Source organism: Nymphalis io, chromosome 8, assembly GCF_905147045.1.
Source record: "Nymphalis io chromosome 8, ilAglIoxx1.1, whole genome shotgun sequence".
NCBI classification, from domain to species: domain Eukaryota; kingdom Metazoa; phylum Arthropoda; class Insecta; order Lepidoptera; family Nymphalidae; genus Nymphalis; species Nymphalis io.
The window spans coordinates 6779676-6801649 of NC_065895.1; the positions used below are offsets into that span (position 1 = coordinate 6779676).

Below are 21974 nucleotides of genomic sequence, written 5' to 3' on the forward strand. Positions count from 1 at the left end.
CATTTGAAATTCACGTCTCGAATTTGGGCTTGATAAGGATTTTTTACAGGGGTTGGTTACCCCTTTCAGATGACACCCCAAATAGAAAGACTAGTGGGACCGATTTGGTTCTGGCACTGGCGTTGTGGTCAAAAGTATGTGATCTTCCTCGCTTCGCTCATCGTCGACCTAAAGCCTTTTCCAATCACAAGAGGAGCAAACCCAAATAAACAATTTTGACACCGAATTGACGCGATACCATTGGTCGAGATCTTGAATAATCTATGATATTCTATGGATTCGCGAAAAAATGGCGTTTTCAATGTCCGCGGAATTGTAGTCGGAAATTTGAAAGTTAAATTAATGTGGTTATAACTAGTTAAGTGGAATAGAGTTGTATTATTAATTAAGATAAATTAATCAAGAACTAATTGCACAACATAATACAGCAGAACAATTAGCAAATTGCAGGTAATTTGTAAATCTACAGTTTGATTACCTTTACTCCTACTCCGATTGCAATAGGGTTTATCGCTAGAAAAACGCATTACGCGTTTCCTCCACGGGAACAGTCCCACAGCCCCACAGGCTCGCCGGTGTCCAAGGCGCCGAGTGAGCCCCGAACATCGGAATACCCAGTAAAAAACCAGCGGTACCCTTTCCGTCTTTATCTTATATATATGGAAAATAATAATTAAAATAAAATTATCAACAAAAACAAGTAGATATTTTCGTGATGAGCATTTTAATTTAAGTACCTTAGTAGTAAAATTTGTCGTATTTATAAGTTTTTAGTTTGAGGACCAACAACTAATTTTTAGAAGCTAGTTATAGGTATTCGTTTAATATTAGGTCCTTACATATGAAATTAGCGTTTTGTCGTACTGACCACTTTAATCTGAAATATCTCCTCTTTGGTTAAGAATTCCAAATTCAAATATATAAATTCATTTAGCTGGTACATTTGACTTTTGAAAACAGTCATTCATTTGTTTTTTCCTCATATTTTTTTTCTTTGGCATCACTTATTACTGCACAATGGAAAACATGAAATATCGGTATATTTACGAGTATGAGTTCTACCGTGGCACCAGTGCTGCCGAAACAGCTCGAAGGATTAATGATGTGTACGGCGCTGGTGTCGCAAAAGAAAGCATGGTACGTTTTTGATTTCAACGTTTTAGTTCTGAAAATTTCGACCTTCAGAACCAACTCCGTGGACGGCCGGAGATCAAAGTGGAAAATGAAGAATTAAAGCCTATTGTGGAAGTGGATCCATCACAAAGCACTTCAGAGATAGCTGCAGGCTTCGGGATAAGTGATAAAACTGTATAAATCCACTTGAACCAAATCGGGAAAGTAAAAAAACTTCAACGATGGGTATCTCTCTATATGGGGAATTGAGTGAATCGAACTTGCAAACACGCGTCGACTGCTGTGTTACTTAGCTCAACCGACACAATTAATGAAGGGATTTTAAATAGAATCATTACTTGGGATGAAAAGTGTATACTGTACGATAATTGGAAGTGCTCGTCGCAATGGTTGAACCCTGGAGACCCAGCCAAATCATGCCCTAAACGAAAATTGACTCAGAAAAATTTACTTATGAGTGTTTGGTGGACGGTAGCGACGGTGTCGTTCACTACAGTTTTCTAAAATCTGGCCAAACGATTACGGCAGATATATATTGTCAGCAACTGCAAACCATGAAGAAAGAACTAGCTGCTAAACAACTGAGATTGGTCAATCGCTCTAGGCCACTGCTGCTTCATGACAACGCAAGACCACACACTGCACAACAAACAACCACTAAGTTAGATGAGCTACAATTGGAATGTCTGCGACATCCACCGTACGCCTCGGACCTTGCTCCAACAGATTACCATTTTTTCCGGAATTTGGACAACTTCTTACAAGGAAAAAAATTCAACTCCGAAGTGGCAGTCCAAACCGCCTTCAAAGAGTTTATTGATTCTATCCCCCATGGTTTTTTTAGTAAAGGGATTAATGAACTACCTATGAGATGGCAAAAGTGCATAGATAACAACGGTGCATACTTTGACTAATTAAATATATTTTACAAAAAAAAATTGACTTTATATTCCTGCCGTACAAAACGCCAATTTTAATATGTAAGGACCTAATATAAACATAATTCAGAATGTTGGTAATACGGCCTCGATACGTTTAATACCGATAGTGTTGTCGTAAGAGTATCCTTAATGACTGTGACCCATTGAAATTGATTTTTACCATATTATGTTTCTTTAAAAATCGAATATGTAGTCTAATATAGTACGTATGATACAAATGAAATCAAATAATTATTTATTCAAATAGGCTTATAAGGGCACTTTTGAATCACCGTGTTACAGTATTGAATTAAATATAAAGCTACCACCGGTGATCTTCTAGTTTACCTGATCGATGGTCTGAAGCAAAAGAGGCCACCTCTTGGATTCCCAAGAGGTGGCCTCTTAGACTCAATTACTACAACAAACTACAACAAAATTAGCAGTAAGTCTGGACATAGAAAAAGCCTTTGATTGGGCTTCCCAGGAAATAATGCAATGGATCACTAATTTTGCCAGATCGGACCATCAAGGTCATTGTTGACGGTGCTGCTGTTCAGACCATTAAGGTCATTGTCGACGGTGCTGAATTTTAAGTGCATGCTGTTACTTAAAATTCGTCAGTTCTGGTGTTCCACAAGGCTTTGCGTTATCACCTACTCTGCTTATTCTGCATATTAATGACATGTGCAAATTAGCAATATTCAATGTTGGCAGACGACAGCACTGTAGACGATTATACACTGGCCGTACTAATATTCGTCGAGAACACGTGATAAGTTTAAACTTGTGTCTGAAATCACAAGTGCTTATTAACCAAAGTCTGAGATTGGGGCCAACCAAATTTGTTACAACTCAAAATACGTCACAAATTTGTGCTATGACTTCTACAATGTCACATTTTGTCATATGCCCCCATTTTGAGAATACTACCTCGCTGCCAAATCCAGTATCGGGACGTTAGGTTCCGCAGTCTATTGGAAGTTGATGCCAAATTAGCCTCTAGAAGCTTTGTTTCCTCACCAAAGTAAGACACTTCACGTCAGCTCCTCACCTAAAATTCTAAAGGCGAAAATTCAGCACCACATGAAGTACTGCTTCATCTATGGGCGGGAGAGATGGCACTTTGCATCTTCTATCGCATCTTTTATACTCTGAAGCACTGCCTAGATTAATCCCAGGCGCTGATTTCACCACCGGACGTCGCGTCTAAATTCTAAATTCCATCCCTACCATCTCAAAGTCTGGAAATCCACTACTACAACGCAATTTTTAAAGCATTTCCTGCCTCGCATAGCTATTCTGCGGAACCATATTTACCGGCGACTCTTTTGAAACGTTATGACATAGAAACCTTCAAGAAGCCTACTTATTGCTTAAAGACCGGCAACGCACCTGCAAGTTGCTACTTCGGTTTTGCAGGTGTCCTTGGACAGTAATAATAACTTTCCATTAGGTGAGCCTCCTGCTTGTTTGCCCCCCTTTTACGTAAAAAAAGTTTCTTCCAGTAACAGTTTATTTCATTACAAGTGAGGAGTCTCCTCACATCGCTATGTGACCAATGCCGTAGTATGTTTGCATCCTTCACATTCGAGATTGTTAATATTATTTGCACATTAATCACAAGCAAATTTACGTTAATATGCCGTGACTCTGTATCGTAACTATCGCGCCCCAAATTGTGTATGTAAAATAATAATGTCCTCCATACCGATTTCGGCCACGGCAATCCGACACGACCGTAAAGAGTTCATGCGCAGGACCAACGGCTTTACGTGCTTTCCGAGGCACGGAAGTGTACACATTTCCAACTTCCAGACTCCGGGCTGCTACTGAGAATTTTCTGACAGAAAAACCCAATGACTTTTTATTGGCCCGACCTGAGAATTAAATCCAGGACCTCCGGGTCTGCGGCCTTATATCAAGCCACTAGACCAACGAGGCAGTCAACCTCGTAAAAAATATGTAAAATATAAAAATATAGGAAATGTATATTATATACTATATCGAATTTATCTTCTATCGAAAGCGGAAGTGTCTCTACATAAAGAATATGAACTTATTGCCGATCTCAGTTATGATCAATCTGCATTAACAAAAGATTAAAATAATCAATAATGCTCTTATTTTAGCATAAAATAATATATAATAAAAATCGTTCCAATATTATTATAAGTGAAACGTATTTGGGGCGTCAAATCACAAAGAGGGATAAAATAAATACGAAATTATCAACGCGCGTATCGCAAGAGTCGCCCACGATAACGAATGAGCGAAGTGACGTCACAGTCAAAACTCGGACGGAGCAGAAATTATACGAGAGCGCCCAAATTTATTTGCTTATGAAAAAAAAGTTTACATGATTTAATCATAATTGTGAAATCAATCATAAAGTGTTATTATAATCATTTAAAGATTATTTTAGTACAAAAAAATAACATATTTTTTAATTTACATCTTCCTAATTGAGTTTTGGATTTAACTTAATAGAATTAAAACAAAAAAAATTATAAAACAATAAAATCGTGTTCTAGAACATTAAAAATGCATATGTAAACGCAAAATAACATTCCGTTGCATGTAACTTTATCTCCACGGGTCGACTCCGAGAGTCGCTTGAAAGGGGCAACCAACCCCTATTAAATATAAAACTTATCAACCTGAAATTCGAGATGCGAATTTCTAATGAAAACCTAAATACTTTCCCATGTATTTTCATTATGAATTTTGACAATGTAGAAATAGAACAAGCTATTTTTATAGATCAATTATAAGAAGACTACAAGTTCACAAATCCCTCTATTTTTATTTGTATAATATTTGACCCCTGCATCATAATTCTTAAAGTCTATAAAAAATACAAACTTCGGGTGTCAGTTGTGGAACTTTAATCATATTGTAAATTATTAATTGATATTTATTAAATGCTGAATTACTGAGTGATATAATTTTAATATCATTGAGAAACATTTTAAAAAACTTATTGATTGAATCTAACTATAATGTTATGCGATTCAGAAAATAACAAACGAACACTACTTTATCATTTGAATTTTATAATAAAGAAATCGTTTAATTTATATTACTGACCGTACCATTAATTTTTTGTTTGTTTATTAAATTATTAAAAAAATATTAATAATAACTTTCATTTTATTTTTATTTTTCTTATCTAGTGGAAACTTAGCGAATGAACATTACGATTTACACGTAACACTTTGTGTTCTGGCAATACTATTTGTAGACGTCTGATGATGATGACAAGATCGTTAAAAACGAAGAATATTAGTGTGATTTCTGAATTAGATTAAAATAAAATAAGTACTTACCTACGTAAAATCGTGCGAATATAGTTAATTATAACAATATATTTCCTGTTTATCTGTGGTGCTTCATGTACACAATTATACAGTTTTGAATTACGTACAAAAATGATGGACGGAAATGATATAGCCTCTGAACCGAGTAGAAGAGGTATCATATCTCAAGGATGGACCAGAATTTCCCAAGTAATACATATAAATATATTTTATCCCACGAAAGAATATTTATATACATTTATAATTTAAACATTAATAATGCATCTGTATTCTAAAAAAAAATTATATCAATTGATCTAATGATCTTATTAAACAAATATATAAATTAGATTATTTTACAATTAACATATATTGAGTGTATATAAAATATCTGAATATATTTTCTTATATATTTAACAATTATTATTTTTCATAAGGAATAAGTTAATTAAACTAGACAAGTGGCTATTGTTTATGTTAAAATATGTATGAAAACTGTAATGAAATCACCAAAAAAAAACTACCATATTTTTGCAGATATATCAAGGTCTCCTAGACAAATGGACACCACACACTAAAAGCAGATGGGTTGCTTCTATATTACTCTTAGCAATATTTGTTCTCAGAATATGTTTAAAACAAGTAAGTTATTTTGCTAGATAATTAATAATATATATTTATAGAACAGGTATGGGGACAAGCAAGTACAGTGATGAACTAAAACAATATTTAGCAATATTAATATGAAAATATTCACTTGAATCTATTCATATTTTTTTAAAAATCATTTGAAACTATTCTTCATGTTATAAAGATGAAATGATATGATATTTATCTCTAAAATATGTTTAAAATGATTATGCACTTTACCATTTCACATAGTTTTACTGTTTCTAAACAAAGTATTTTTTTTTAATTTTAAATATTTGAAGGTCACCTGTAGTCTAGTTGGAACTACAAGCAATATTCTGAATACCAATGCTCCGACAACCATGGAAACCAAAGTATCAACATTTAGTTTTCGAATATAAGTGTGGTAAAATGGTTATTACCCTTATGAGAGCTTTGTGCGAACCACATAAAGTTCGTATGTTCCAACCACAATTTAAATCTACTCTATATAGGGATATAAGTAAAATCTGAACCTTTTGCATAAAAGTTTTAACAATGATGTATTTCTATTTACAGGGCTGGTATATAGTAACATATGCCTTAGGTATATATCATTTAAATCTTTTTATTGCATTCCTAACACCAAAAATTGATCCTGCTATGGATTTTGATGGTAAGTTTTATATTTTTATTAAAAACTTAATTTATTTATTGATATAAATATAATTGAAATTACAAATTACTTAGTTTTGATAACCTTAAAGTTAATATAATATTTATTTTTATTTCATACAAAGTTCAAATGTGAAAAATCTGTAAAAAAAATGTAGATCTGTAAAAAAATATGTAGATTATTAAAGACAATTATTAACAATGTCTTCAAAGTTATTTATGTCAGAAGTTTACATAATTATATATATCATTTTCATTTATTCATTAGTTTTATTTATTCAAATATTTAGTATAAAATTACAAAGAAAGATTAATTGAGTTATCAAAAACAGATAATAAATTAGTTTATATTCAGATAAAATATTCCATTTTTATCTTCCACCCACACTAATTATTTATTTTTAGTTTGAGCAGTTAGGAAAAAATATCATATTTATGAATGTCAGTATTTTATCTGTTTTTAATTTTTTTATCTGTTTTTTAATATCTGTAATTTATTTAAACCTTACATTTATTTGTTTATTAATAATTACTACAACTAATTTTGTAATAATATTGAAATAAAACAAACTCAGTAAGTCTTTGTGAACTCCTACATCCAACTATAACATTGTTACATAAATATAAAATTAGTAAATAATTGGACAACATTTAATTATATTATAATGAAAAAACTTTCAAAAGGCACCTGCCTCCCATAAATTCCACATAGGCTATGTGGAATTTTTACTTACCAAACCTCGGTTCTCATAGTCCTTGGCACAGAAAGGAGGGGCTACAAGATTTATTTGACATGAAACATCCGCGGCCGCTCCCGTGTAGAAATCTCTAAAGGGGAGGGGAGAGTCACAAGCACAACCTCGCGAGCTACTCTTTACCGGCAGCGTTCAGATCGCATTCGGTGGACCTTGGCTCATTTATGAGATATTTATTTCGATTCCCTCACACCAGATCGTATCAAAACTATTATTTAAAATAAATAAGATTATTTTTTATTTAGTCGAATAATTATCTTTAGATACTAATTATTTATAAACATAATTTTCCAGGTGATGATGAAAATGGACCTGCACTCCCAACGAGATCTACAGAAGAGTTTCGACCATTCATTCGAAGGCTACCTGAATTTAAATTTTGGCTATCTGTTACGAAGAGCACAATTATAGGGTTTCTCTGCACATTTATAGATGCATTCAATATTCCAGTATTCTGGCCTATATTAGTCATGTACTTTATTACATTATTCTGTATAACGATGAAGAGACAAATAAAGGTGAGTACGTTTTTAATTAATTTTACATATAGAGTGTAGATATTTTAAAATTAAATAAAGTAAATAGATACTATTAAGTCAAGTAAATGATATATATTCTTTAAATATCAATCAATCTATGAGTATCACTATGGAATAATGAACAAATATACATAAATATATGCACATTAGAGAATATATTGAGAAACAACAATCAATATAAAATACCAGCCAAAAGTTTGAGACCACTTGTAAAAACTTTATTATCAACAAAATATCATAAAAGTACACAAAATAATGGGAAAATTCTTACACCTGCATAATATATTGTTGTAACAAATTTCAAAATTTTTTAATACATTAATTTATATTGAAGTTGTCATATTATAAACATGTATTGTTTCAACAAGTCAACGAGTGCCGCGCAAGGATTAGGTGGTAGATACTGTAATATTTTTATGACCCGCTCATTAGTAATTTCGCGTCGACCAAAATTCAGAAATTTTAGCTTCCCAAAATATGTTTACTGTCTATGAACACTCACATAGAGTTAATCTTTCTCTATCTTAGTCTGACCTCGTGGTTTATACAGGAAAGATATTACAAACAAAGTGCGCGAAATTAGCAGGGAAATTCGTTCTGCATCAACTATGCAGAACGAATTTACCTGCTTTTTTTTGCGAAGGCAAATCAGAACGTGCAACCTCAATTTATCTTAAGTTGTTGAAGGCTTGTGTATAAACACAAGCTTTCGACAATACAATAACTCGACACAAGGAAACTGGCAGTTATCAGGTTCGCCCTTGCCCTGGAAGGCTAAAATTCAGCGATGATAATTTCATCGTTATGACTAGCAATCAAAATAGACGGATAAAAGCACCGGAAAAGTACGCTGAAAATCAAAATGAACCTGAGCCTTTGACCACAGTCGAGTTCATTTAGTCGTATTGCCGTTAGGAAAGCCCCTACCAAAACCATAAAACAAAAAAAGCGGATGCAGTGGGTCCTTATCCATTGAGACTAGATTGAAGTAAACTTTAAAAAGTTATTTGGACTGATAAATCTGAGTTCTAAATATTTGGTTCAAAAAGAAGAATTTTTGTAAGAGGTAGAATTTAAGAAAAGGTGAGGCCGGATTGTGCGGTGAGTGAATTACACATGGTTATGGTTCAATTGTGATCCAGGGATGCTTCTCGAGCAGGTTTTACATCAACAATCCATTCCTTCCTACCCGGTTATGTTAAATTGCTATTAGATTATTTTATAATAGCATAATGACCCGAAGCACGGTTCAAAATTACACGGGATACTATAAAAAGCTTGGCAGAAATATACATGATCGTTTTCCTTCCTCGCAAGACGACATTAAAACCTTACAGGAAAACTAGATCAGTAATTCAATGGAAATATAAAAACAATATAAAATAAAATAATGGAGATAATTAATGCTCGTATCGTATGCTCGACTAAAGAAAAAAGTTATCTAATTTAGAATAAGTATGCCATTTTCAACATTGAGGATAAGATTTGATGTCTATATATTCTATATATTTGGATGTCTATATATTTATAAATGACTACTTTATTCAATAATTTTACCGCTTTATTTGTAAATTTTAAATATTTAAGTTTTATTTCGTTTTACTACTTTAGTGAAAGTGATCTCAAACTTTGGGCCGGTAATGTACATATTCAGTGATGTATTTTAACATTTGGTACCACGGGGTGCAAAAACACTCTATCCCTTGAAATTAAGGATAAAAACATATCATATTAATGGTAAATTAAGTGTTAAGATGTTTATTAGGTAGCTTATTCAAGTTGATTACAAAAAAAAAACGTAAAAACAAATAAGAAAATACTGTTTTGTATAATGTGCGTTTTGAAAAAATAGCAAATTAGTGAGGAATTTTGATACGCATAAATTTTACGATTAATACTACGATCCAAATCATTAAAATAAAAAGTTTTCGGCCTTTAGGCACCGATTTCTTCCAAACTAATACGTGTGGGTTTCTAAACGCTGTTAGATAAAACTTTTTGAATTAATTGTTGATAGCATTTTTAGTGAAGAAGTTAGATCAGAATTAAGTCAGAACGCGTAGCAAAATAAATACTTTTTTTCATATACAATAATTAAATCTGTTTACTCAACGCAAAGATTTTCAGAGGATCTTATACTTAAATGGCCATGGACACTGACCTCAGCCATTTCCAAACATTTATTGCGATTGTAAGCTATTATTATTGGCCTCACTTCATTATTCGTAATTTAAACTTGATAGGAAGTAGTTTAGAATAATAGTTTAAAATCATTGATAGAACACATTACACAAGGCATTTTGCATATTTCACACAATTCGGGAGGATCAACACTACGATTGGAATAAGCACTGAAACTTAGATGGAACCATGACTCCTGATCTAGTATGTTGCGGTTTCGAATCTTATAATTTATATTTTTACACGAATATCGAAGGATGATTTTTTTTATTAACACGATAATCGAGTATAAATTACAAAATCACAACCCAGGTGTTCGTTTACGCTATATACCTTATATAACGGAACTTTATAATAATATAATAATAATACCCTGGGACATTTTGCACACGGCCATCTGATCCGAAATTAAGCTTGTACAAAGCTTGTGCTATGGAAACCAGACAACTGATATACTACTTTTCTTTTGTTAATACATACTTATATAGATAATTACACCCAGACTCGGAACAAACAGACATGTTTTGTTTTCTTTATATATTTTTGTTTATATAACTTCAACAACTATGCAATTACTTAGGATCTAATAGATAATTTATATATATCAAGTTAACACATAGCCTTGTTAGCTTACATCAGCGATACTCAACCTTTTCTTTATTAGCCACAAACACGTGTTAGTCATGGTGTCGTGGGCCGCAAGCAAAAAATATTTAGGTAATGATTTCTTATAACGGGATTCGGGATAATTACAAATTTAATTTAACAACTACGAATGGATTTATACAGTGTCCGTGGCCACAAGCAGTTGCTTAATTCAAATTATATAGGTGTTAATAAAAACCTTTGAAATTTGAAATAGTTCAAAATGAAGTAACATGTGTGCCAACCACAAAAGCCCGGCCGCAGGTTAAGTACCGCAGGCTTGTATGATATACATGATAATAACTTCTTACCTCTTCTCTTCTCTGCTCTTCTCTTGGTAAATAAAAATTTCGGATAGTAATCTTCTCTTGTTTCATACTTTTCAGAGCGCATTTGTTTTTCTCAAGTTTTAATTTTTAAACATTCTTTAACATCAAGCGTTGTTTTTTGGTTGCGATTAATGAACTTAAGAAACGGCCGTCGAATGTCTTTGTATGACTAATGGGCTAGAGAGTTAGCGAGTATTTTAATATATATTTCAATAAATCATATAGAAATTTTGTCCACCAGTCATTTATGGCAAATCCACTTCATGTTATTCTCATTTTTAAACGGAGTCCTCTGTCTTTTCTTTTGAATTTATATGAACTTTAACTACTAAATAAAATTATCAAAATTATGTAAACCCATACAAGCAAACTAGAAATTAATTAAATTTTTCTCATACTCGTTATTGCAAATTATTATTATTTATCTTTATGACTGTAGTCTATAGCCTATTCCAATCAAAGGAGGAATAGTCAAATAAACAACTTTTAACACTGAATTGACATGATATAATTGGTCGGAGATCTTGAATAATCTATGGTATTCATTATGGATTCTTTAATAATGTTTTGTTTTGTATGTCAGAGTAGTTATTATTGGAACTTTGAAAATAAAATTAAAGTGTATAAAAGTTGTTAAAAGAGATGGTGTTTTACTTTAAATAAATATATATATATATTATTCAAGAACTCTTTTTAGTGCAAAAAATAACAGAAATATAAGCAACACGTATGGAATATATAACGCTAAGGTTTTATTATCTCTACTCCTGCGATTGCAATAGGCTATAATCAGTTTGTCATATAATTGAAATTGATCTATTTTTTTCTTTTCTTTCAGCATATGATTAAGTATCGATACTTACCATTCACCCACAGCAAACCTAAATACAGGACTGTGGACTCAACAGTATCTGTAAACTGACGGCGTCTGTTAACCTACTTATACAATACCTAAAACAGTGTGAGAAATAAAATGAATTAAAAAACTGTTGTATGCAATTGTTTTTAGAAATACAGTTTTTATTGTAATGTTTTTCATTTTTGATTTATTGTATTAATAAATATAAGATTTTCTGTTGGTCATTTGCCTAATTATGTACCTAGTATTAAATATTATGAATCGATAAATAAATTATTGTGTATATTTAAATAAATGGATAAGCTCGAGCAAAAGTAGAATTTATTTAATTAATATTTATAGATAATTATAATTAAGTTAAATAAATATCTTTAGCAGATTTATATTTTATTAATGCCCTTTACATGTTGTAAATGTTTATAATCACTACAAGTAAGAAAATATCAATGTTTACTTTTTCTCTGTCTTATCCTATAAATACAATTAAAATCCACATAAACATACAATTTGTATAGATTCAAAATTTATATTCAAGTGATTGTTATTTATAATTAGACCAAAGATTTACCAATAAAACTATAATTATTATGAATAGGTATTTACAACTAGAAACTTTAATTATCGGCGTTATTAATACTATATTTCGGGACGAAACCCTTAAAACAATTGAAATGTTTTTTTTTTTCGTAATATTTAAATTTTAAAATGATAAAAATGTTATAGAAACTTTTTAATTTTATATCTCTTAAAGATATTGTTTTTTTATAATATCGACAAAATGTTTCTTTAAAACATTAATTAATAGTTTAAATTTAAAATTATATTTTTAGTCTACTAGAATTATTGATACTATTTTTAAAAAAAAAAACCTTACCTATGATAATATTGCTGTCTTTAGATAAAATGGAAATTAAATTGTTTATTATTTGATGTTTAAAATAGTAATAGACCAAAATAATAGAAAGGAATTAAGATTATTTTTTTTAAGATATATTGTTCCACTACTGAGTAATGAAAGTTAATTTAATTCAATATTCTGTTATTTAGACTTAATTGAAATTTTATTTGATGTTGAAATTAGAGATTAGTAACAAACAATAAAATCAATGCAATGGGAATAGTTTTTAGAGAATATTGACCAACCACTGAATAATGAATGTTAACAGTAATAATAATTTTGGAAATAACAATTTTGTATTCTATGAAGTAATTGATGACAAAATTCACCTTTTATTTTGAGCTTATTTAAATTACTGTACGTCATATTATAGCATATTTAACTAGTGTTCTTCTTTTTGTAATTAATTGAAAATAAAAAATAATACGTAATCGTCACACCACATTTATACAACGCCTGCGTGTCGATGTATTTTTTTTGTGTTAGCTGTGTATCCGATGAGATATTCATCGAATACATCTCAGGATATAGATGTTTTAATTGTTAGATATTAGAGTAACCGGCTTTGTCTTTTTCATTTGGTTGCGGCGAGGAAACAAGGCGCCTATATCTCCAAGTTCACTTGAATCGTCGTAAAATTTCTAAAATGGTTGAGTAAGGTGTTTACTATATCGTCACGGTAGCATGCGAAAGCGATCCCGTGGCGCTCCACGTTAAGACGGAAAGGGTACCGCTGGTTTTTTGGTGGGTATTCCGATGTTGGGGGCGCACTCCGCGCCTTGGACACGGACGAGCCTCACATACCCCTCCCCCCACACTGTTGCCGTGGAGGAAACACGTAACGCTTTTTTCCGGTGTTAAAAAAGGTGTTTACTATATCAAAACTAACCAGCATTGTCCGTATTTCGTAATCTTAATTTTTATACATTTTATATTGTAAAGAAAATTGTTTTCAAAAACCATAAGTAGTGTTTACCTAGGAATTTCATGTTTATATTGTGCATTCTCCATCAGTCAATAAATGTTGGAATTTTATATAGTCGATACTGACCTCATTGTTGAGACTTTCCAGTACCAGTTCCAGTCGGGTCATGCAGTTGCCGCAATCATTTGTCTAAATAAGTTGACGAAATTTTTGCCGTTTATCGCCACATTATCAGAAACCAATAACGCAACAAGAGCGTCATAAACTAGAAGGGCCGATGAAGCGACTGGCGCGGCATCTGATAATTGTTAGGGCCTGCTTGAAAGTTTTAAAAATAACAAGGCGGCAACGAATCAGTTAAGAGAATAGATACATATGTACGTCCCCGTATGCAAAGAACGTTTGAACAATGAAAAACCTAAAAAAAATATAGTTAGAACTAAATTATTTAAGTTGAATTCAACTTAGTATTAGAATATTAGATCTTCTGACAATTTCTGCAATAGGTAGATTTTGACATACTAGCAACTCAACGTTACTAGGTAATTAAGGCTTTTTTAGACCATACCATTGTCCTAGCATAAATTATATTTGTCTAGGAGAAACCAGTTCGGTCTAAAATCGGACTTGGCCAGTAAACCAAACAAGTTTTACGTTATTTTAGTTAGAGTGGTTACTGTAGTAGTCGATATAAAATATAATTAAATAGCTATGTATTTTGTGCTGATACAAACATCTACTATTAATATTTTGAAAGCCACAATATAAAATTTTACTCAGCACTTTTAAATAGATAGTAATAAAAAATGGTAAAGGTTTTTGTAGGTATTCATTCAAAGAATGGCGCCCTACATAATAATAATCATTTTCGTTAGGAACTATATAATTTACATGTTTGTTTCAGTCGGGGTTCACGTCTGTTCAGTCCATGTAAAAAAATATATCTTATTTTTAGTTTTCACTAAGAAATAAATAATAAATATTAGCATAAAAGCCAAGCGTTTTTAAACATTTCGGTCATTTAAAAGCAGACTTTTTTATACCGTATAACACGAACACTTTTGTCTCGAAGTTAGCTTTTGTACACAATAGTATAAGAAGAATCTGACTATCATGAAAATAATTGTTTTTGTATTTTGCGACCAGATGAAGTGGACTTATATGATTTCAATTTCTATTCGACATTCCTGTATAACGTATATATCTAGTAACACGTATATAATCTGTTAGTATAAATATTAAACTTCTAGAGCTTATTATACAAAAATCATAAATGGAATAAAGAAATACCTCTGATTTTTTAATATGTGTTGTAAGTATCAATTATTAGAAATTATTTAATATTTTAGTGTTTCATTTAGGTACTGGTAAAATCGCTTAGTGTCAGTCCTGTAACTCGTACATCACTTTAAGCCGTGACCTTATGACCTACTTCCGGTTTGTTACACTTACAATAACTTAGGTTTCATTTATCCAACAGAACTAATTGTGGCTACGATATTTTTTTAAAGTAATTGACAAAACAAACATCTTTATAGATATTAAATTGACCGTGAACTTAAATACTCTACGTAACCTAGAATGAATATGATAAATGAGCCCTAATAATAGGAAATATATATATACTTTATAGTTTCAAAATATATATTTTTAATACATATATATGCTACATAACTATAATATGTTTTTATGCATTATAAACAAGTAAGCTTTATATTGGGCAAAAGAATGATAACGCAAAGAAAATAGTCAATGTTGTGTGTCGTATCGAATTACAGTTAAAGAAGTAAAATAAAACCAAGGAGTATATTTAACCGCGACATAGTACAAAGCAATTATTACCCTAAGGTTAAAAATAGCCGCTAACGATAAAAATAATACCTATCGTTTGGGTGACGTGTGATTAAACAGAGTTATGCATATCCCACTAGTATTATACTGAAACTATTACAAATAATTTCATCGTATAGCAATTTAAGAATTCTTCTTCATCTCTTTTTTTAAAGGTTTTTAGCGCTATTGTTATCGGCTTCGTAAGTAACTTTCATACATTTTTTAAATTATATTGCAACTGTTGTGACGATATTGTATTAATAAAAAAAAATAAGCAAAATAAAATATTTTACAGTTATTATATTGGAAAAATGTGATCTAGTATTTAATTATGCGATTAATCTATTATGGATTCATTGCATATTAACACAAAAATATAGTAACATATATGTCTTAATTATCATCAAAGATGTAAGAAAAATATTCAATAAATAAAATTATATGCATGAAAATATAATTTCGACAACTCCTTTTATTTATTGCAACCCCACTCTGAAACGATTAATTTTTCGAGCAAAATTACTGGCAACTGTTGCTGATATCGCCAGTGTTACTATTTAAATGATATGTTCAAAAGTAATAAAACGCGCTCGATATCCCTGTTTATTTTATTGACCACTCGCCAGATGTTTGCGCATTGTTTTCCAGTGCGCAGTAGTTTCTCTGTCGTGAAATCGGGACTCTGTTTTAGTATTATATCTATTCTGCCATTTTGAAAATAGTGGCGTGTATGGATTAGACCTAGTGTTTTTTATGTGACAAATATGTCCGGGAGCAATGATAAAGTGTCGACTACGCAGCGTATGATTCAAAGTGTCGCTTTCCCTCCTAGCCACAAGCTCACGGTATCTGAAGTATTCGATGAAAAATCTGGAAAACCTTTGCCAGATGTACTGAAGCAACATTTTATCTTAGAGGGTCGAATCGAGGAAAATGCAGCTTTACGAATCATCCAAGATGGTGCCACCTTATTACGATCTGAAAAAACTATGATCGAGATTGATTCACCGGTGACCGTGTGCGGAGACGTCCATGGCCAGTTTTACGATTTGATGAAATTGTTTGAAGTGGGAGGTTCTCCCTCGTGCACTAAGTATTTATTCTTAGGTGATTATGTCGACCGAGGTTATTTTAGTATAGAATGTGTTCTCTACCTCTGGGCGTTGAAATTGTGCTATCCGAAGACATTATTTCTATTACGCGGTAATCACGAATGCCGACATTTGACAGAATATTTTACCTTCAAACAAGAATGTAAAATTAAGTATTCTGAAAAAGTGTATGATGCTTGTATGGAAGCTTTCGATTGCTTACCTCTCGCTGCTCTTATGAACCAGCAGTTCCTATGTGTGCATGGGGGTCTTTCTCCGGAGATTAACAGCCTAGATGATATTCGTAAGCTAGATAGATTCAAAGAACCACCTGCTTTTGGAGCTATGTGTGACCTGTTGTGGTCTGATCCACTCGAAGACTTTGGAAATGAAAAAAATGCAGAGCATTTTTCGCACAACTCTGTGAGAGGTTGTTCATATTTTTACAGCTATGCTGCTTGCTGTGACTTTCTACAAAGAAACAACTTACTTTCGATCATTCGAGCTCATGAGGCTCAAGATGCTGGTTATCGAATGTATCGGAAAAGCCAGACTACTGGGTTTCCAAGTCTTATTACCATTTTTTCTGCTCCAAATTACTTGGATGTCTACAACAATAAGGCTGCTGTCTTAAAATATGAGAACAATGTCATGAATATTCGACAGTTTAACTGTTCTCCTCATCCTTACTGGCTGCCAAACTTCATGGACGTGTTTACATGGTCTTTGCCTTTTGTGGGTGAAAAAGTTACTGAGATGTTAGTAAATGTTTTAAACATTTGCTCTGATGATGAGTTAATGTCAGAAGGAGATGATGCATTGGAGGAAGCAAATCTCAGGAAGGAAGTTATACGTAATAAAATCCGTGCTATTGGTAAAATGGCACATGTCTTCTCAGTGCTTCGTGAGGAAAGTGAGTCTGTTTTGCAGCTGAAGGGGCTTACTCCTACTGGTGCTCTTCCACTGGGTGCATTATCGGGTGGAAAAACATCTCTTAAAAATGCTCTACAAGGATTTTCGCCCAACCACAAAATCACTTCCTTTGCTGAGGCAAAAGGCTTAGATGCCATAAATGAGCGAATGCCACCACGCAGAGATGGGCAGCGCACTCCAGATGCACAGGAAAAAAAGCCTCATGTAAACAGCAATGCACACTCGTGAAGTGCTCGCTGATATTTCTCTTCGATCCTTACTTTTTGGCCCACGATTATAGTGATAGTGAAATATGTGTGACGGAGACTCAGCTTTTGGAATGATATTTCACATTCATAATAGCTAGGTGGATTTGAAGGGAATTGTCATTATAGATACTAAATATTTAAAAATTTGGATTTAACTTTTTTTCAATAGTTGAAATTAAATTTTCTCTTAAGATATTACCTCTCGATATTTAAAATAATTATCAGATCTGCAGGCAACAAATTTATTTAGTCAATTAAATATTAAGGTATGCACATTTATTTATAATGCGCTGCACTGTTTAATTTTTGGTAATGTAATTTTAAATTTTTCATATGAAAAGACATGATATTGTAATGTAAATTTATTCAGATTGTCTACTTATACTCTATATTGTTATCTACATTAGTGAAAATTAGACATGTCTATAATTTTCAAAGCATAATTAGCTGTGATATTAAGCGTCGATCAATGTATTATTTAATAGCGATCTGCTAGTGAAGTACAGGCATGTTCATTGGCTAATCATGCATTGAAATATGTAAAGTAAGTGGTGAAGTTCTCAGCTTGGGCGTGTCTTTATATTCTATTAAGTAATAAAATTAATTATGTACTATAGTGTGCAGCACATCGTGTGTTGTTGCCATACGTGTGTGCTGTGTAAATATGCCTTGTGCGTACACACATGTTATTGCAGCTTTAACACTTGAGATAAATATTACTCTCTTTAATATCTTTGCTACAAGTTGTACTTAATTGTATTTTATTGTACAAAATATATTAAATTACTATCTATGAATTATACTTAAAATTAATTTATATTTGGGTGTATGCTGGCCCCTTGTTGCCTGCATGCAACTAAACTTGTATGCTGGAACATCACATTAATAAATTTTCTTAGTCATAATGTTTCGGTATATAAGATGTAGTGGCTAGTCTAATCGCAGATTTTCTTACAGCTTCTATTCCAAATTTCACTTATATAATTAATAAGGTTTAATGACCTGCACACTGTTGGAAAATCTCTTTTGGTCTGCCAAATAATTATTAATCAATGCAATAAGTTCATACTGTGAATACTAAAAGTGGCTTAAATCATTTTCAAAGTCAGTTCTAAGTATTTTATCTCAATTCAGTGTGTAGTCCTTCATATGTTCTGTACTTTTAAATAAATTTTATCTATGTAAAAAACTAACAATATATTTAATTTTATTTTGTACTAATCATGGGAAGTGTTGTTTTATCCTTATAAAATATATTAACATTGAGCTCTACATATTTTCGTTTTAATAAAACTCCTTAATAACCCTCGGTAAATGCATTCACACATAATATAAGTAGTTCTTTTATTTTTATTATTACGCAATATTAGAATTGTCAAATTAAGGACATATAAATATTGTATAAATATGTATATGTCAAGTACATCTATGTCTTAGTTTTGCATGTAAGATGCGTAACAGCTAATTATCGTTAGTTTATATTAGCTCAATTTTAACAAAAGTAATTAATTATATTCATGGGAATTCGCTTAACCTAACATGCAGAAAAAAATTTTTTTTCGTGTAATGAAGAATGTCATAAATTATAAGCAGTTAAAAACGAAAAGAATCTATATTATAAAACTAAAAATATTTGTTTTAATATGAATCGTCCAATAATTTAATATAGACCTATTATAGGCTCAGTAGAAAAATAAATTAATATTTAAAAAGAGGTATAAAGAGGCACGCTTTCGTTATTTCATGGCTATAAGCGACAATTTAGTTTGTCACATATCAAGTAGGTAACGTATGAAACAATAATGAAGTTGGAATAATAATTATAGAAACATTTCATTAACAATGCTAATTATTATGCAAAAAGATCACACTCTGTTACTTGATTTACAATGTATATATAATATTAAAGAAGTTATATTAATAGTTAATAAAGGTATAAAAAGGGCGTGGATTCGTATATCTAAAAAACTAAAAGGTACCCTAAAATGATCTCGAAGGAAATTTGTTAACGTGTCTGACATGAGAATGGCTAAAATCTTCAGCGTAGGTACCCACTAAGATTTATTTTATTACGTCTAAATGACTAGTTTCAAGTAGAAAAATATAAATTAAAAGCAGTAGGCATAGCGTTGTAATAGTAATTGCCAAAATACTGTGATATTTAATTATTTGTATTTGTTTTGACTTGAGAAATGATAGTAAAAATGTATTAACAAGTATTTAATTACATAGATACATGCAATACAATAATAGCTATTTTTTGACAGTATACAGTGTTAGAATTGTAGCTACGCCGCTATTGGGCCGCCCTGAAGCTGCAGCATGTTGCGTCGCAGTATTTTAGAAATAAAATTCTAAATGGTGGCGCGATAAGGTGATGTAGGAGGGCGGGAACCGAGTTTCTACGGAAATACACGAGAACTTAACCTCAGCAGGCCGTTCAATTTCAGTGCTTGAAATTCGCCCCGCTCGATGAGGTCTGAAGAAAGTCCGTGTCAAGTGTTGTTGTTTAATGTTTTATTTTATATGAAATTACTGGTTTCCTCTTTTTAAATATATAAGCTTCTTTCTAAAAAAGATAACGCTATTAAAGTTATAGTAGGTAAATTATAATCATTAGGTACTTATAACCTACGAAAATGATAATTTTTAATGTAATACTTATTTTAAATATGTTTAATTAGTGAACTTTTGCCTATTGGAAATTAAGATAGGTAATACTGACAAAAATACCGACATTTTTTTTATATTTCTTATTATATGTCGTAAGTATATAAATGTTTGTGAGACTATAAAATGGTCCTTCTGCCTCTTGTTGAATGTTTACAAAAGATATAAATAAAAACAATACACACACGCCACAGAAACACCTTTTGCTTAGTCCAATTTAGTTTTCACATAATATTAATCCTTATGAGAATAAATATTAATTAAATTAAATATATATTAATATTAATTAAAGACTTATTTTTTTATATATAAAAATACCGTTTATATACATATTGATTATATACATACCTACATTGGAAAAACTCATAAAGACGTGAGGCGTGTGACACGATGAATTATTATTAGTCGTATTAACACGTTACGGGGCTATGGGCGGCTGGATCGCTTGGTTCGATAATTAATACTTTATGATTTGTTTATATATAACATTATTTAAAATAGGATCATGGGGCAAAGTAAGACCTTCACTTTACGCATGTTGTGACAGGATGGGCAGCTATTGTATATAAAGAACACGGTTTTGTAAAATTACTTATTCATTTAGACTAATGTGTATTTACTTATAATATTTGCGCTCATTGTCTCTCATACTATCAATAAATCATTAGTGTGTTTGGTGAACAAACACACTAATGATTTATTCATAGTATTTTTTAAATTATGATGTAGTATGTCGAATTTATTTTTTCAAGTCGAGATAGCAAATCACTTGTAGGTAAGTCTCCGTGAAGATCGCGGTTTCAATTCCAGACAAGGGAAATGTGAAAACTTGGAAGCTCAAACAACCTCTTAATAGTAAAGTAACCGTTAAGATCTGACGATAAGGGGTTGTTATATTAAGCTCTTGTTGTTAGAATAAGAATTATTGATAGCGTTTAGTCAGCAGTGATGTTCGAAGTTTTGCTGTTGTAGTCGATTATTATATTTTTACGCACTAAAACTACTATGTTATTAGTTACATTTTCGAAAAAACTTCTTACCTTTTTTATGTTATAGTCAGGCGGACGAGCAAGTGGACCGCATCATCACCGTACTTAATTTACTGTTTAGCGGTAAAATATCAGCTGATGAGTGAGTACATATATACCACAAAAGTGCAAGCCCATAGCATACCCTACCTCCAAGTATCTATCTCTTTTTTACTTAAATTTATATGTATAGGTACTTTATATAATAACCACTTAAACCACATAAGGTTAATTATTTGGCAAAAGCAAAACTATTTGCGGGATTTTAATATAGACATTAATATTAATACCTTCCTAGGAAAATAAAATTAGAATATATTTGACATTAGGCAGATAATCGCCATTAATAGACGTATACGTACGTCAACGGATATTATAAATAATAACAATAATATCCTGGGAC

At 31.6% G+C, this 21974-nt stretch overlaps 3 protein-coding genes across 3 annotated transcripts in view; all 3 read left to right on the top strand.

The window, feature by feature from the left end:
* LOC126770370 (uncharacterized) overlaps positions 1-21974 on the top strand; it is an 86595-nt gene that overhangs the window by 1971 nt on the left and 62650 nt on the right. The gene's annotated exons all lie outside the window — the stretch shown is intronic.
* On the top strand, positions 5297-12119 carry LOC126770366 (protein RER1). Its single transcript, XM_050489761.1, has 5 exons — positions 5297-5563; positions 5891-5995; positions 6542-6638; positions 7687-7910; positions 11925-12119. Exons 1-5 carry the CDS (start codon positions 5486-5488, stop codon positions 12006-12008), a joined length of 588 nt encoding a protein of 195 aa, XP_050345718.1. The 5' UTR covers positions 5297-5485; the 3' UTR covers positions 12009-12119.
* Positions 16150-19147, top strand: LOC126770354 (serine/threonine-protein phosphatase 2B catalytic subunit 3-like). The gene has a single exon (XM_050489739.1). The coding sequence runs from the start codon at positions 16366-16368 to the stop codon at positions 17851-17853; it is 1488 nt and encodes a 495-aa protein (XP_050345696.1). The 5' UTR covers positions 16150-16365; the 3' UTR covers positions 17854-19147.

What these genes read in the sequence shown, in the direction of transcription:
- LOC126770354 (XM_050489739.1), top strand. Translation starts at nt 16,366, where the DNA reads ATGTCCGGGAGCAATGATAAAGTGTCGACTACGCAGCGTATGATTCAA.
- LOC126770366 (XM_050489761.1), top strand. Translation starts at nt 5,486, where the DNA reads ATGATGGACGGAAATGATATAGCCTCTGAACCGAGTAGAAGAGGTATC. An exon ending in GATGGACCAGAATTTCCCAA is followed by an intron (nt 5,564 to 5,890) that starts GTAATACATATA and finishes ATATTTTTGCAG; the next exon opens with ATATATCAAGGTCTCCTAGA. An exon ending in TCCTGCTATGGATTTTGATG is followed by an intron (nt 6,639 to 7,686) that starts GTAAGTTTTATA and finishes ATAATTTTCCAG; the next exon opens with GTGATGATGAAAATGGACCT.